The sequence below is a fragment of the Balaenoptera acutorostrata genome, chromosome 7, assembly GCF_949987535.1.
Source record: "Balaenoptera acutorostrata chromosome 7, mBalAcu1.1, whole genome shotgun sequence".
Taxonomy (NCBI): Eukaryota; Metazoa; Chordata; class Mammalia; order Artiodactyla; family Balaenopteridae; genus Balaenoptera; species Balaenoptera acutorostrata.
In genome coordinates, this window is record NC_080070.1 from 43,880,459 (window position 1) to 43,893,726 (window position 13,268).

General features: G+C 35.8%; 1 protein-coding gene across 2 annotated transcripts in view; it reads left to right on the forward strand.

Moving 5' to 3' along the window:
* The window catches only part of DPY19L1 (dpy-19 like C-mannosyltransferase 1), a 97,463-nt gene that overhangs the window by 68,784 nt on the left and 15,411 nt on the right, over window positions 1-13,268 (forward strand). For both annotated transcript variants that reach the window (XM_057549975.1, XM_057549976.1), the window contains exons 14-16: window positions 3,589-3,690; window positions 8,186-8,257; window positions 10,207-10,256. In XM_057549975.1, coding sequence (XP_057405958.1) covers window positions 3,589-3,690; window positions 8,186-8,257; window positions 10,207-10,256 — 224 coding nt within the window. The remainder of the gene's footprint in view (window positions 1-3,588; window positions 3,691-8,185; window positions 8,258-10,206; window positions 10,257-13,268) is intronic.

Genomic DNA, 13,268 nt, shown 5'->3' on the forward strand with positions numbered 1-13,268 from the left:
TACTCTTCGTTGTGGTGTGTGGGCTTCTCATTGCGGTGGCTTCTCTTGTTGCGGAGCACGGACTCTAGGCACGTGGACTTCAGTAGTTGCAGCATGCAGGCTTCAGTAGTTGTGGCACATGGGCTCAGTGGTTGTGGTTTGCAGGCTCTAGAGGGCAGGCTCAGTAGTTGTGGCGTTGCTTCACGGCATGTGGGATCTTCCCGGACCAGGGCTCGAACCCGTGTCCCCTGCATTGGCAGGCAGATTCTTAACCACTGCGCCACCTGGGAAGTCCCTCCTCAGTTTTTTTGTGAATGCATGTTTCTCCATTTGTTTTCCTTTTGATCAATTACTTGATCCTAATATGGTTTTTGACAGTTTTGTCCAATTTCATAGTTGTTATTGAAAGAGGGGATTTACTAACTTCTTCTTATGCCATATCTGGAAGTCCCCATATTCATTGATTTTTGAGTGTTGATCCAACCTTGTATTTCTCAGATAACCTCACTTGTTTACAATGTATTAGTTTTTCTAAATATTGCTGGATTTGGTTGGCTAATATTTTTAAGGACTTTTGCTGATATTTATGGGGATATTAGTCTGTAGTTTTATTTTCTTGTAATGTTTTTGCCTGGTTTTAGTTTCAAGGTAATGCAGCCTTCCAGAATTATTGGGAAGTGTTCAATCTCCTATTTTTAATGAGAATTTATATAGAATTGATATTATGTCTTCCTTAAAGGTTTGTTAGAGTTCGACAGTGAAGCCCTCAGGATCTGGAGTTTTGTTCATGGGAGATTTTTCTACTACAAATCCACTTTCTGTAGGAATCTATTGGTGTTTTATGTCTTTAGAGGAAACTCACCCATTTCATATATATCATCAAATTAAAAAAAAATTATTGTAGAATTCAGTTAGCGAAAAATTCTTATTGAAATTTTTTGCATATATGTGAATTCTTTTATGCTCTTTAATTTTCCTTATTTGGATTTGGAATCAATATTATATTAATCTATAAGGACCTGCTTTTTATTTTTTTGCTATTTTTTCTACTTTCTATTTATTATATTAATATTTTCAAAGTACCACTTCTTTAACGTCTTCCTTGGTTTTCTTTCTTTTTTTTTTTTTTTTTTTAATTAATTAATTAATTTATTTATGGCTGTGTTGGGTCTTAGTTTCTGTGCGAGGGCTTTCTCCAGTTGCGGCGAGCGGGGGCCACTCTTCATCGCGGTGCGCGGGCCTCTCACTGTCGCGGCCTCACTTGTTGCGGAGCACAGGCTCCAGATGCGCAGGCTCAGTAGTTGTGGCTCACGGGCCTAGCCGCTCCGCGGCATGTGGGATCTTCCCAGGCCAGGGCTCGAACCCGTGTCCCCTGCATTAGCAGGCAGATTCTCAACCACTGCGCCACCAGGGAAGCCCCTGGTTTTCTTGTATTTCTCTTTGTAATTGAATTCTGTCACCCTCATTTCTTTTCTTCTCATTTCTTTGGGATTGTTCTGTAGCATTTTCTGATGCTTGAGGGAAAGTGCTTGGCTCTTGTTTTCACCTCTCTTATTTTCTGACAAATGCATTTTAAATCTATAAATTTCCCTCTAAGTAGTACTTTTTTGTGTGTCTTACAAATTAACTATTTTGCGACTTTCTTTTTAACCTAAAAAGTTTTATGTTATTTAGTTTCTAGCTGAAAGGATTTTTAAAGCCATTCCTAGTTACCATTTTCCAATTTTGCTGCATTTATGATTAGAAAAAAATAATTTGCATTATATAAATTCATTGAGATTTATTGTGGCATAGGATGTGAACATTCAAAAAATTTTTACTTGTGTTTGAGGGTAACATATAGTCTCTTTGTGAAGTCTGTATTCTCTGTTTGTGAGCTTATTAATATTATTCAGATTTTATGTTAACATTTATCTGCTTTTTCTACTTTAGAGGGAAATATTTAACATTTCCAATGAACACTGTCAACTTTTTCTTCCTACAGAGTTTTTCAGTTGTTCTTCTATACACTTTGAATCTATACTGTTAATTACAAATATTATATGTTCATGATATGTATAACCTTGCTTTGCTGTTTGTTTTATCAGCATATAATGTCATTTTGTTGTCTTTTTTCATATATTTTTGTTTGAATTTAGTTTTGTGAGACATTACAGTAGCTAACCCAGATTTCTTTGGTTCATTTTACCTGGTATATCTTGTTCTCTTCTTCTGTTTTCAACCTTTCTGCATACTTTTAAGTTTGTCTTTTCTAGACAATATGATATTGAATTTTTCCCCTTAAATCCAACTTGAGCATCTGTCCTTTAGTTAGTGAATTTAACCTCTTTACATTTATGGCAGTTATCATTATATTAGGACTTACTTCTTTCATTTTATTTGAGATTTTCCAAACATTTTACTTTCTTTTTAGATTATTTTCCTTTTCAGTGGATAGGTACTTTGTGTATGCTATTTTAGACCTATGTACTCTCCCTATTGATTTCTTTAACTTATCAGAATACATTTCTTCCCCAGGAGACAGAGCATTTGAGATTCTTCAGCATATCCCACCACCCTTTATAGTTCCTACTCACTCCCTGACCCCCTACTTCATTTAGGTATCGTTTAGGGTTTTTTTTTTTTTTAAATTTTATTTATTTATTTTTTTATTTTTGGCTGTGTTGGGTCTTCGTTTCTGTGCGAGGGCTTTTCTCTAGTTATGGCAAGCGGGGGCCACTCTTCATCGCGGTGCGCAGGCCTCTCACTATCGCGGCCTCTCTTGTTGCGGAGCACAGGCTCCAGACGCTCAGGCTCAGTAGTTGTGGCTCACGGGCCTAGTTGCTCTGTGGCATGTGGGATCTTCCCAGACCAGGGCTTGAACCCGTGTCCCCTGCATTAGCAGACAGATTCTCAACCACTGCACCACCAGGGAAGCCCTCGTTTAGGGTTTTAGTCATGATGTGTTTCAGTTATAATTTATCCCCTTTCCTATAGTTCTTGCTCTTCTTGCTCTTTTAGACAATAATGAATTGAAAGTTTGGCAAATGGTTTTGCATTTGTTAAATGAAAACAGTTCCAGCTTCCTCATGTGGCTTCTTGTGGGAAGTAAGTTAGGTGATATAAGTGTGAGCACTTGGCGACACGTGAAGAATTACACAGTTGCTGATTGTGAGGCAAAAGGTGTGTTTTATTCCAAGGCCTGCCCATTTTCTACTTCTTTCAAAAAGTCTTTTCCAACCCCTTTTCAGAAATCTGAATTAACGTTTGCTTTTCTTTACTCTATCACACGTTGTCCCTTTGTGATTGACAGATGCCTGTGTGTGTTACCAAGCCTACCGGATACTGTGTAGTGTATTTCACCAGGTTTAACACCTTGAGCAGGGAAAACCCAAGGATAAAAGCCTTTGGAATGTTGATGATGGAGTGTGGACGGCAGGGTGTTGTTGGAGCTATCACTTTTCAGCAGTAGAAGGGAGACTGTGAAGTTGGAGGGTCCAGAAGTAGCCAGGTGTGGGAACAGCGAGCTCTGTCATGCAGTGGAAACTATTTTTAGGTACTATTAAGATTAAAATGCATTATTACAATATACGGCATAATCTAATGGTACCTCCCTTTATTCCTTACTAGGCTCATATTGGCAACTTATTAACATCAAAATTCTTCAGTTACAAGGATTTTGACACTTTATTGTATACCTGTGCAGCGGAGTTTGATTTTATGGAGAAGGAGGTAAGATGTGATTTCTCCTTTCTTTCCTTAGGTTTTGGTCCATTCATTTTTCATAAAGGGTGCTCCTGTTATTCAGATTCTTACTTCTGTGCTCTTATCTCAGTTTTAAGGAAAAGGAAAACCTGGCAGCTTAAAGGAAGATATTCCTATTTACATTAGTACAGCTTCCTGAAATATATGGTCTTTTCTTATTTTGATAATTTAGAAACATGCATTCAGTCTAACAATAGTTTTTAGGATGAGTAAACACAGAGGCATTTCAAGTTGCCTCTTTTTAGGGATAGCATTAGTTCAGTGAAGCTCTCAAGCTTTTAAGTTTCCACTCACTTTGTGGTTGTTTGTTTGAATGATCTCATTGCTTTGAAATATCATTGAGTATAAGTTTTTCATTCCAACAACATTTTTGTTTCTAAAACTGTATTCAGGTGTTTAGAAGGAAACCAGAGAGTAGTTTAGTGGATAGTGAGACAGAAGTCTGCGATATTACTTGATGTTCTTGAACAAGTGACTCTCATTCTTTGAGTTGTAGCTTACTAGTTTCTGGTAGTATGCTACAGATAGATATTGTGAGGATGAAAGGAGATACATAGGAAAGTACTTTGATATTTTAAGGTATTTTATATTAAATACCATTTTGCAATACTTTATGAGCTAGTTTGGTTCAACAGACATGTGTATATATGTGTCTTTTTTTCACAACACCCATGTGGCCCCGATTTATGATGATATTTTATTATCTGTCAGACATTTTTCTTCAAAGCTGTGTGTGTGTATATATGTGGAAGTGGCCAACAGTCCTCTGTTGACACATTCATTTTCCCCAATCCCCACTGGATCAGCCCATGTCCTAAATTACAGAGCAGTGGAGGAGAGTGCACCACACAGCAGACTCTTACCAACCAGACATTCTGAATTGAGTGTGTCCTGCAGATGTACTGTTTACTCCAGTGACCTATCAGTCTTCATTTCCTGTGTTCTGGCAAATGGCTTTGACACATAATGGCTGATAAAAAGTGTACAAATGATAGTGTTGAACCTGCTGAAAGAAACTAAGGAAAAGTATCTTGCAAGGCTTTAAAATGCATGCTTATAGCAGATCAAGACTCTTTCAAGGAGGTGGTAAAGGAAGTAGAGTATAGACATCAACAGAGAAATTAGGACTCAGTGGAAATCCTTTAACATTATTGAGGATATACACGCCGTTACAACCTGAGAGTATGAACCATCAGTTATGTGATGGAAGAAATTGTTTATTGAGGCATAAGATGCCTTCAGTCAATTTGAAGAAAATGGCAAAGCTGTGTCCAGCCTGCCATTCCTCATCTTCATAGGTATCTTCACAGGGACGATGCTGTAGAGACAGAGCACGGTGCCAGTTCAGAGAGGGCATCTCTTGTATGGTACGTCCGTATAGTGGGGAAGAGGGAGCAATTTAACATGATATCATACCGATATGGAAAGACACTTAAGATGTATAATGGGGTGAGCAAAATGGTCCGATCTTATTGACCTGTAATTAGCACACATAGAATAAAGTGTAAGAGACCAAAATTTTAACAGTGGTTTTTTTGGTGGAGAGATAATCAATGATTAACTTTTTTTGTAATTTGCATCTTCTAAATTTTCTATAATATATTTTAATTGTATTGTGCTACTAAAAAAAAAGTTAAAACAGTGAGGGGGATCTTTGCTTTTTAGATATGAAAATGGAAAGCAATAGTATTTAAAGTACAAGGATACCAAAACAGGAACATTATGACCAAAAACAGACAATGCTGGATAGACCCATGTGTAGGTACTTAACTATGTTTATGTGTATGTACTTAGTATGAAGTGAAGAGAGCACCACATAATATATCAATAAATGGATAAAAGATGCATTGTTTCATGAATATTATTTGAAAAATTGAATTGGGGTGGGGAGTCAGGTTAAAGCCTTGTATCATATTATATACCAAACTTCATTTCAATTAATGTGTTAAATATAAATGAAGCCTGAAAAATTAATTTGAGAAAAATTTCAGTGAATATTAACTTCATTATTAATGAGCATAATACAAGTGCAAAACATATATGAGAATGATTAATAGATTTGTCTGCATGTAACTTAAAACATCTGTACATTAAATATTATAAAAATTAGAAAGGAAATGACTAACTGGGATGATTCTTGCCATAAATATAATAAATGAAACTAGAGATTAATATAATTAGTATAGGAGCTTGTTCAAATCAATAAAAAAAGTTACCAGGGCTCTCACCCTTTCCCAGCACCGAAAACACATCCCCCCTCCCCCCTCCCGCCCCACATATGCAGAAATGGGCAAAGGATGTGAACGTACAATCCATCCGGGAGGAAATGCTGATAACTGATTAAAATGTGAAATTCATTGTCTCCTTTATTTTTTCTCCATTTTCTAGTTTTCACAATGAGCATATGTAACTTTTATGCTTAGAATAAAATCAACAATTACAAGAAATATTAAAATAAAAGAACTTACAGTTCTAATAGAACACACACACACACGTGCATACATCTCTCACTGTGTGGTTTGTTTCCTTTGCATTTGTTCTGTGCATACCCTCTCTCTGGTGTATATTTTGGCATTGAGGAAGTTTTATAATTTTGTTTCCTTTATATTAATACTTGTATATATTAACCTTAGTCCCTTCTATCGGTTTCCTCCTGAGAGTTACCCTGAACTTAGCTAGTCGTTTCTTGCCCCATGCCTATTCCCACCCATTTCTAATTTATTGTAATACTATAATCAGGGAGATTATTTTACTTCTTATATACTCTCCCCCTCTTACCCCATTTTTAAGAGTCCCATTGTATCTTCATTGTCAGCACGTATAACCTCTCATACTCTTCTGTCACCTTTATATCCCCGTCATTGTCGTAGTTCTGTAGGTCATTGTTTTTATTGTACACTGTGAGTTGTAGGATCGAAGAACACATTTCTTGGCTGTGTGAAGATTACTCTCCAGTGGATTCCTCAGGAAGGGCTCATGGGAGCAGTAATCCCTGAATTTTTACATGCTCAAAATATTTTATCAGTGGCTTTTATGTATGAAAGTCAGTTTGGCCAGATACAAAATCTTCGGCTCACCTATCTTTCCTTGAGAATCCTAAATAGATTACTCTACTATCTTCTGGTCTAAAGTGTTGCTATGAAAATCTGATGCTAATATGATTTTCTTTTTAAAAGAAATATTTAAAAAACACCTTTTAAATAAACTTTTGGAATACAATGTTAAAATTGTTTGAACTCCTTATTAAATTTTGTTAAATACTTTTAACGAAATAGTTTTAGGGGACTTCCTTGGTGGTCCAGTGGTTAAGACTCTGCGCTTCCACTGTAGGGGGCATGGGTTTGATCCCTGGTTGGGGAACTAAAACCCCGCATGCCATGCAGTGTGGCCAAAAAAGTAAATAAAATTTGAAAGTTTAGATCTATAAAAAAATAGTTTTAGTTATGATTTTTGTGTAGGTTAAAACATAACTTAAAAATTACAAAATAGAAATATATTTATTTTAAAATAATAACATGCAAATGTTTATAAAAGTAAATAGTAAAATGAAAACATAAAAATTCTCTTTTTAATGGAATTTCTAACTCATGAAGAATGCATTTTGTATAATGAATTATGAAAATTACTTGTCTAATACAGAATAGTGAGAAAATTGGACTAAGGAGAGGGAAATCAGAAAATGCTACTTACTATATACTTTGTAGAATTAAAATGTACCAGCATTTTTAATATGGTTGAAGCTAGATTTCTCTTTATAAACATATTGGGGAAAGCATACATCATTTTACTTAATGATGTAAGATTATTTTTATGAGGGAAAGTGTTGGTAATAAGCAAATCAATTGCAATTTAGAAATTTCAAGCCCAGGATTGTTTAAGACTGTGATCTCAAATTATCGAGAGGTATATAGAATTACAATGTGTGGGGCTTTTTTAGTAAACAAAATTTTTCTGTAGTTTTTTATCTGTTACCAAAGAAAACGTAAAAATGTTTTTATTCGTCTTATAAACATTGGTCATTATTGTGTGTGTGTGTGTGTGTGTGTGTGTGTGTGTGTGTGTATCTGGAGATCATGGTTATGATTTTTATCCCAGATAAAATGCACAGTAAAGCTCATGCCACTTAAAGGAGTTCTGCTGACCCTAGGTGAATAATAAGTTATGCTCTCTCGTTAGAAAAGTAGTGTGCAAAAGTGAGCAGTAGTCTTTCTAGTCATGTTTTACTCTTTTAAGTGTTTGGGAACTGTATTTGTTAGTGTTTTCAACTCAACATTTTGGGGAAGTTCGTTTCTATGGAAATGCATCTTCATTTTTACGATGGGAGTCAGTGGGTAGATTGGACCCTAGATGGGTGAATGCTCATGTTTCTTTACTAACATGTTTTAAAATTCACTTGGATCATAATTTGAAATTTCATTTGAAATAATATTTTCTTCTAATGAAACATCTCTATGAATTTCAGACTCCACTGAGGTATACAAAGACATTATTGCTTCCAGTTGTTCTTGTCGTGTTTTTTGCAATCATTAGAAAGGTAGGTCTGTCACTTAAGAGCACTTTCTCATAATAGAACATTTTCTTATTTCTTCATAGTAGTTACATATACTAGGCTACATGTTAATCTAATACAATATTTTATATAGATTTATTGAAACACATTCTGTATTTTCTTACTAATAGCCTTTGATGAACATTTATAAGCCTTAAAAACATTGTGCTGGTTGCCAGCATAAAGTAGACCTAGGGAAAGGATGCTCAAGTTTTGATAGTCATGTATTTTGAAAGATAGGATCAGAGGAACAATATTGACCCAGATACAATTGTTTTTGCTTATGTAAATTATTCCTGACTGACTTTTAACTTTTATGTAATATTTCCTTAAAATATTTAATATATGCCTTTCTAAGTCATTTGTGCAGTATTCATTAACTTCTGGATAGAGTTTATTATTAATCAAAAGGAAAAAATAGAATATTAACAGTGTATTACTAAACTTGATAAAATAGACTCCCAACTTGACTTTGATAATGAAATTTTAAGTCCAGATATAAATCAGGCCAGGGAAGTTCCAATCTTCAGTAAAGAGTGATGTAATAGTTCCTCTTTTTTTCTTTTAAGAGTTGGTGAACTCTGTAACTACAGGTGTTTTAAGAGAATGAATTGGGGTTAGTCTGTAATCAAAATGATAGACACTAAAAGTTTTCTGATTTGTAGCTATTATTTTTGTGTTAGTACAATGTCATATATTTGTAGAATATTCTGTACTATAATTATTATTTACATCATATATTTATAATCTCCCAAAACATTTCATATACCTTATTTCAGTTGGTTCTTCAACAGCATTGTGAGGTACACAGATTTTATTATTTCCATTTTGACAAATGCAAAATTGGAAGGTCACAGAGGTTATTACCAGCCTCACATCATGTCCGTTAAAAAAGCAAGCGAAGAGTGAGAATCAGACTGTACCTTTACCCCCCCTCATTGGGCATTGTATAGTATTCAGCTTTGTAGTCTGACAGCCCTTTTTAAATCTTGTCAGTTTATGGTTAGTCAATTTCTGCTGTGTGCCAGGCTCTGTGCTCTTTGCTTCCTTTGCTTTCTTTATGTGGGTGGGCACCCACTAGGTAATAAAAAAATGCCAGATGTTGGCAATCCAGAATGTATTAAAAAGATAGCAACCTGGATGGCTAGAGATGATGAAAATGACTAGATTGGGGTCAAAGAAAGTGGGATGTTTGATGTAAAGAAGAAAGACTTAAATGGAAAGAGGATAATTCTTTTCAAAGACTTAAAAGGCTACCACTTGGAAATAAGATTATACCCATTTTGGCTCCTTAATATTATGGCCAATTCTAGGAGTTAGGGCTTTTGACCAGCATTGATCTGGACTGATTAGGAAAGTGTTATAGGTTTAATCAGCAGCTAGGTGGTTCTTCCAAGGGCTGAAGTAAAACCTATCAGACAATGTCACAGAGGACATCCACATTGGGGACAGGATTTCAGATTAGATGACCTCCCAGTGACTGCTAAATATGAAAGCACAGTGTTTAGTTAGTTGTGCTTGTCAGTCTCTGAGCCAGTTCTCCAGTTATGTGTGTGTATAATTAAGGAGAGGCATTGCCAACAACGTGGGCATGGTGGAATTCACTTAAAGGTGAATCGGAAGCCAAAAGGTCAAGTTTCAAGACCCTTCTTAGCTGTTGCCCACCTTTAGGGAGATCATTTAATCTGAGCCTGTTGCTCATTTTTGAAATGAGGATAATAAAACTTATCTGAACAGGGTTGGATATAAATATGATGAAGTACTGTACAAATGTGAGATTTTGTTGTTGTAATTACTATTTTCTGAATTACTTCTTTTCTCCATACTTCTGTATTTTTAAGTAAGTAAAAGTTTGAAAGTTTAGAAGATACGTTATTTGAAATTTTCTTTTTCCCAATACAGCTGTTATAAAATGTTTAACAATCTATTTGCAGATTATTAGTGACATGTGGGGTGTCTTAACTAAACAACAAACACATATAAGGTAAATATGCCATTAATGATTTTGTTGCCTCCTCTGTTTATTAAGTAGTTATTTACAGTGTATTAATTTTATAGTTAACATGTTATACACTCAACATTTGTTAATTGGTGTTTTGATTGTTGCCATCCCCCTTCTCCACTTTTCTCATTATTCCCCATTTGTGCAGAGCTCAGCATATCACTTGTTCATTCCCCAAATCCCATCCAGTATGATCTGACAGTAGCCCTATACTAATCTATACTTGAAGGATATAGCTTTGTGCTTCAGTTTGGCAGGGAAAACAAATTACTCTGTTGATGGTTTCAGGACCAATGGACAGCTTTTTGAGAGAAGAGCAGGGAAATGTAAAAGTGGACCCATACCTCATTCTTACATAAAATAAATTCCAGATGGAGCAAAGATTTAAATATAGAAAAAAAAAATGAAACTCCCAAATAAACCAAGAGATTATTTTTTATAATTTTAGGGTTAGAGAGGCCTTGTTAAGTATGACATAAAGCCTGTAAGCTAGAAAGAAAGATTGACAAGGTTGACCAGATAAATTCTTTGGTTTGGTAAAATACTGTAAGCACTGTTCAAAGAAAAATACAACTTGGGGAAAATAGTTGCAAATTATAACAAGGGCCTAATGACCATCATACATAAAGAACTGCTATAAATTAATAAGAAAAATACTAAAAACCCATTTGAAAAATGAGTGAAAGACTCAAATGGGCAATTGAGAAAAAAAAAATTCCCATTTTCCCTTTTCCGCTACACTGATGTCCCACAGATCTCCTTTCTGCTCTTTGACCATGACAAGTAGTTTCCTGCCTCTGCAGTTTTGCAGTGGTTGTACCCTAAGTCCGTAATTGTGCCTCCTGCTTTCCGCAGCCTGGCTTGGCGTGACTCACTCCTTTAATCTTTGCTTAAATGCCACCTCCTTAAAGAAGCCTTTCCTGACCATCATTTCTGAGTAGATAGATCCCTTGTCTCTTTACTTGTTATTCCCCACCATCACATCCTTTTTCTTTCTCTCGGCATTTGTCACCATGTGTGCTTACATACTGATGTGTTGCCTGTATCTCCTGAAGGGGGATGGGGTCATTTCTGTTCAGTTCAATGGTTTATATGCAGTGCCTGGCACATAGGAAAGAATAGTAGTTGAGTGAGTAAAGACTTATGCATGACTTATAAATACATGAAAAAGTGCTCCATCCCATGGTAAAGATAAAAGTGAAAGCCTTTTTACTTATCAAGTTTGTAAAAATTAATAATACCCAGTGCTTGCAAGCGTGGGAGGAAGTGGGTGGTAGGGCAGTTAGTCAATACAAGCAAAACATACAGTGGGCCTCTCCTTTAACTCTGCAGTTTCACCACTGCAAACGTGTCCCCTAGAAATGCTCACGGAAATGCAGGGGTAATGGTACAGAGAGATGCCCACTGTGGTGGTGTATGTAATGTGGAAAATGAGAACAACCAAAATATCCACTAGTACGGGATTGGTTTACTTATGACCCAGTCATAAAGTGGAATTTCTTTATGGAAATATTTCATCATACATCCTTGAATTAAAAAATTACCAGACATATAAATGATGATTACACTTTTGTTTAAAATAATGAAGATTTTGTATGTGTATTTGTGCATAGGAGGGATATGGAAGGATAAAACTTGTAACTATTAAGAGCATGGGATTAGAGGATGGAGCAAAGGAAGTTTTAATTCTAATTTCATTCTTTTGTGAGATTTTTTGGGGGAGTAGAGATTGTTGAATTTGTGTGTCTATATATTTTCTTCTGTAACACACAGCCTTATACATTGTTCTTTCACCTCCAACCAGTGATAAATTATTGCATGCACTCTTGAGACAATCCTTGTTCTCGTTTAGAAACAATTTACTGTAACTGTGCCCTTACTTCTACCTGATGCCTTTGAGGGCCAGGGAAAAGAAAAAAGCTTCTGGTATGTAATGCCAAAATTTCTCTTGAATTGAGATGAAATTTTTTTAAGAGCTCAGAAAGGGGCTACCGTTATAACTATAGTATGCACCTCTGGAAGAGAAAGGTGGAACTTTTCACAGAAACAAAACAGTCTTTTCAATAATTCAACTATAGAAGTAACTATAGAAAAGCACTGAGCTTCATGGGGCTCTCAGTTCAGGTAGGATCAGAGCTTTTTGGAAAGGAGAATGGCACATTGACATTTCATTCTGCATAAGTACCAAAGTCATATGCCAATGTAAAAAGGGGAGAGGTAGGACGTACATTTTAATGCTCAAGATGTGAGTATCAGTATCTCCTTTATTCAGGGAGCTAGGGGGTAAAGTAGGATAGAGACAGCATGATGAAGTAGGAAATATATTGACTCTGAAACCAGTCAATATATAGACCTGGCTTCGCCTCTTACTAGCTCTGTGACCTGTTTTCCTTAGCTGTCAGTTAGGATAATAAATAGTTGTAAAATCAGAGTTAATGGAATGTAATGATCATATTAACATTTTAGGTGCTCGGTAAATGGTAACTGATAATTTTTACTTGGCATGAAAGAAGAATAAAGGAGGATCCATTTCACTTCCTTCATTTGCCCAGTAATTTTACTGTTTGCTAACACATCAGTACATTTGAAAGCAAGTCCTCAAATCAGATTGTGTACTACCTAGTTTAGGGGTTAATTGAATCATTTGCTCATTCATTCAAAAAAAAAGATTGAACTCTATGTGCTAGGCGTTGTTTTCTAGGTCTTGGAAATATATCAGTGTTTAGGATAGAGAAGGTATGTGTTATCAAGTCGCACATTTGTGTCTCTGATCCAGACTTCTCCCTTGAACTCCAGATTTATACATACGATTCCCTGTTTGTCATTTCTACTTGGGTGTCTAATGAGAATCTCAAACTTTGCGAACACAATACTGAGCCTCAGAATGTGCTTCCCTGTCAGTACCCTTCTCCTGGATCCCCCTCATCTCATTCTCCTCACTCCCTCTTCTCCCTAATCATGCCATCTTTGCCGTTAGCCTGTCAGGGAGCCTGC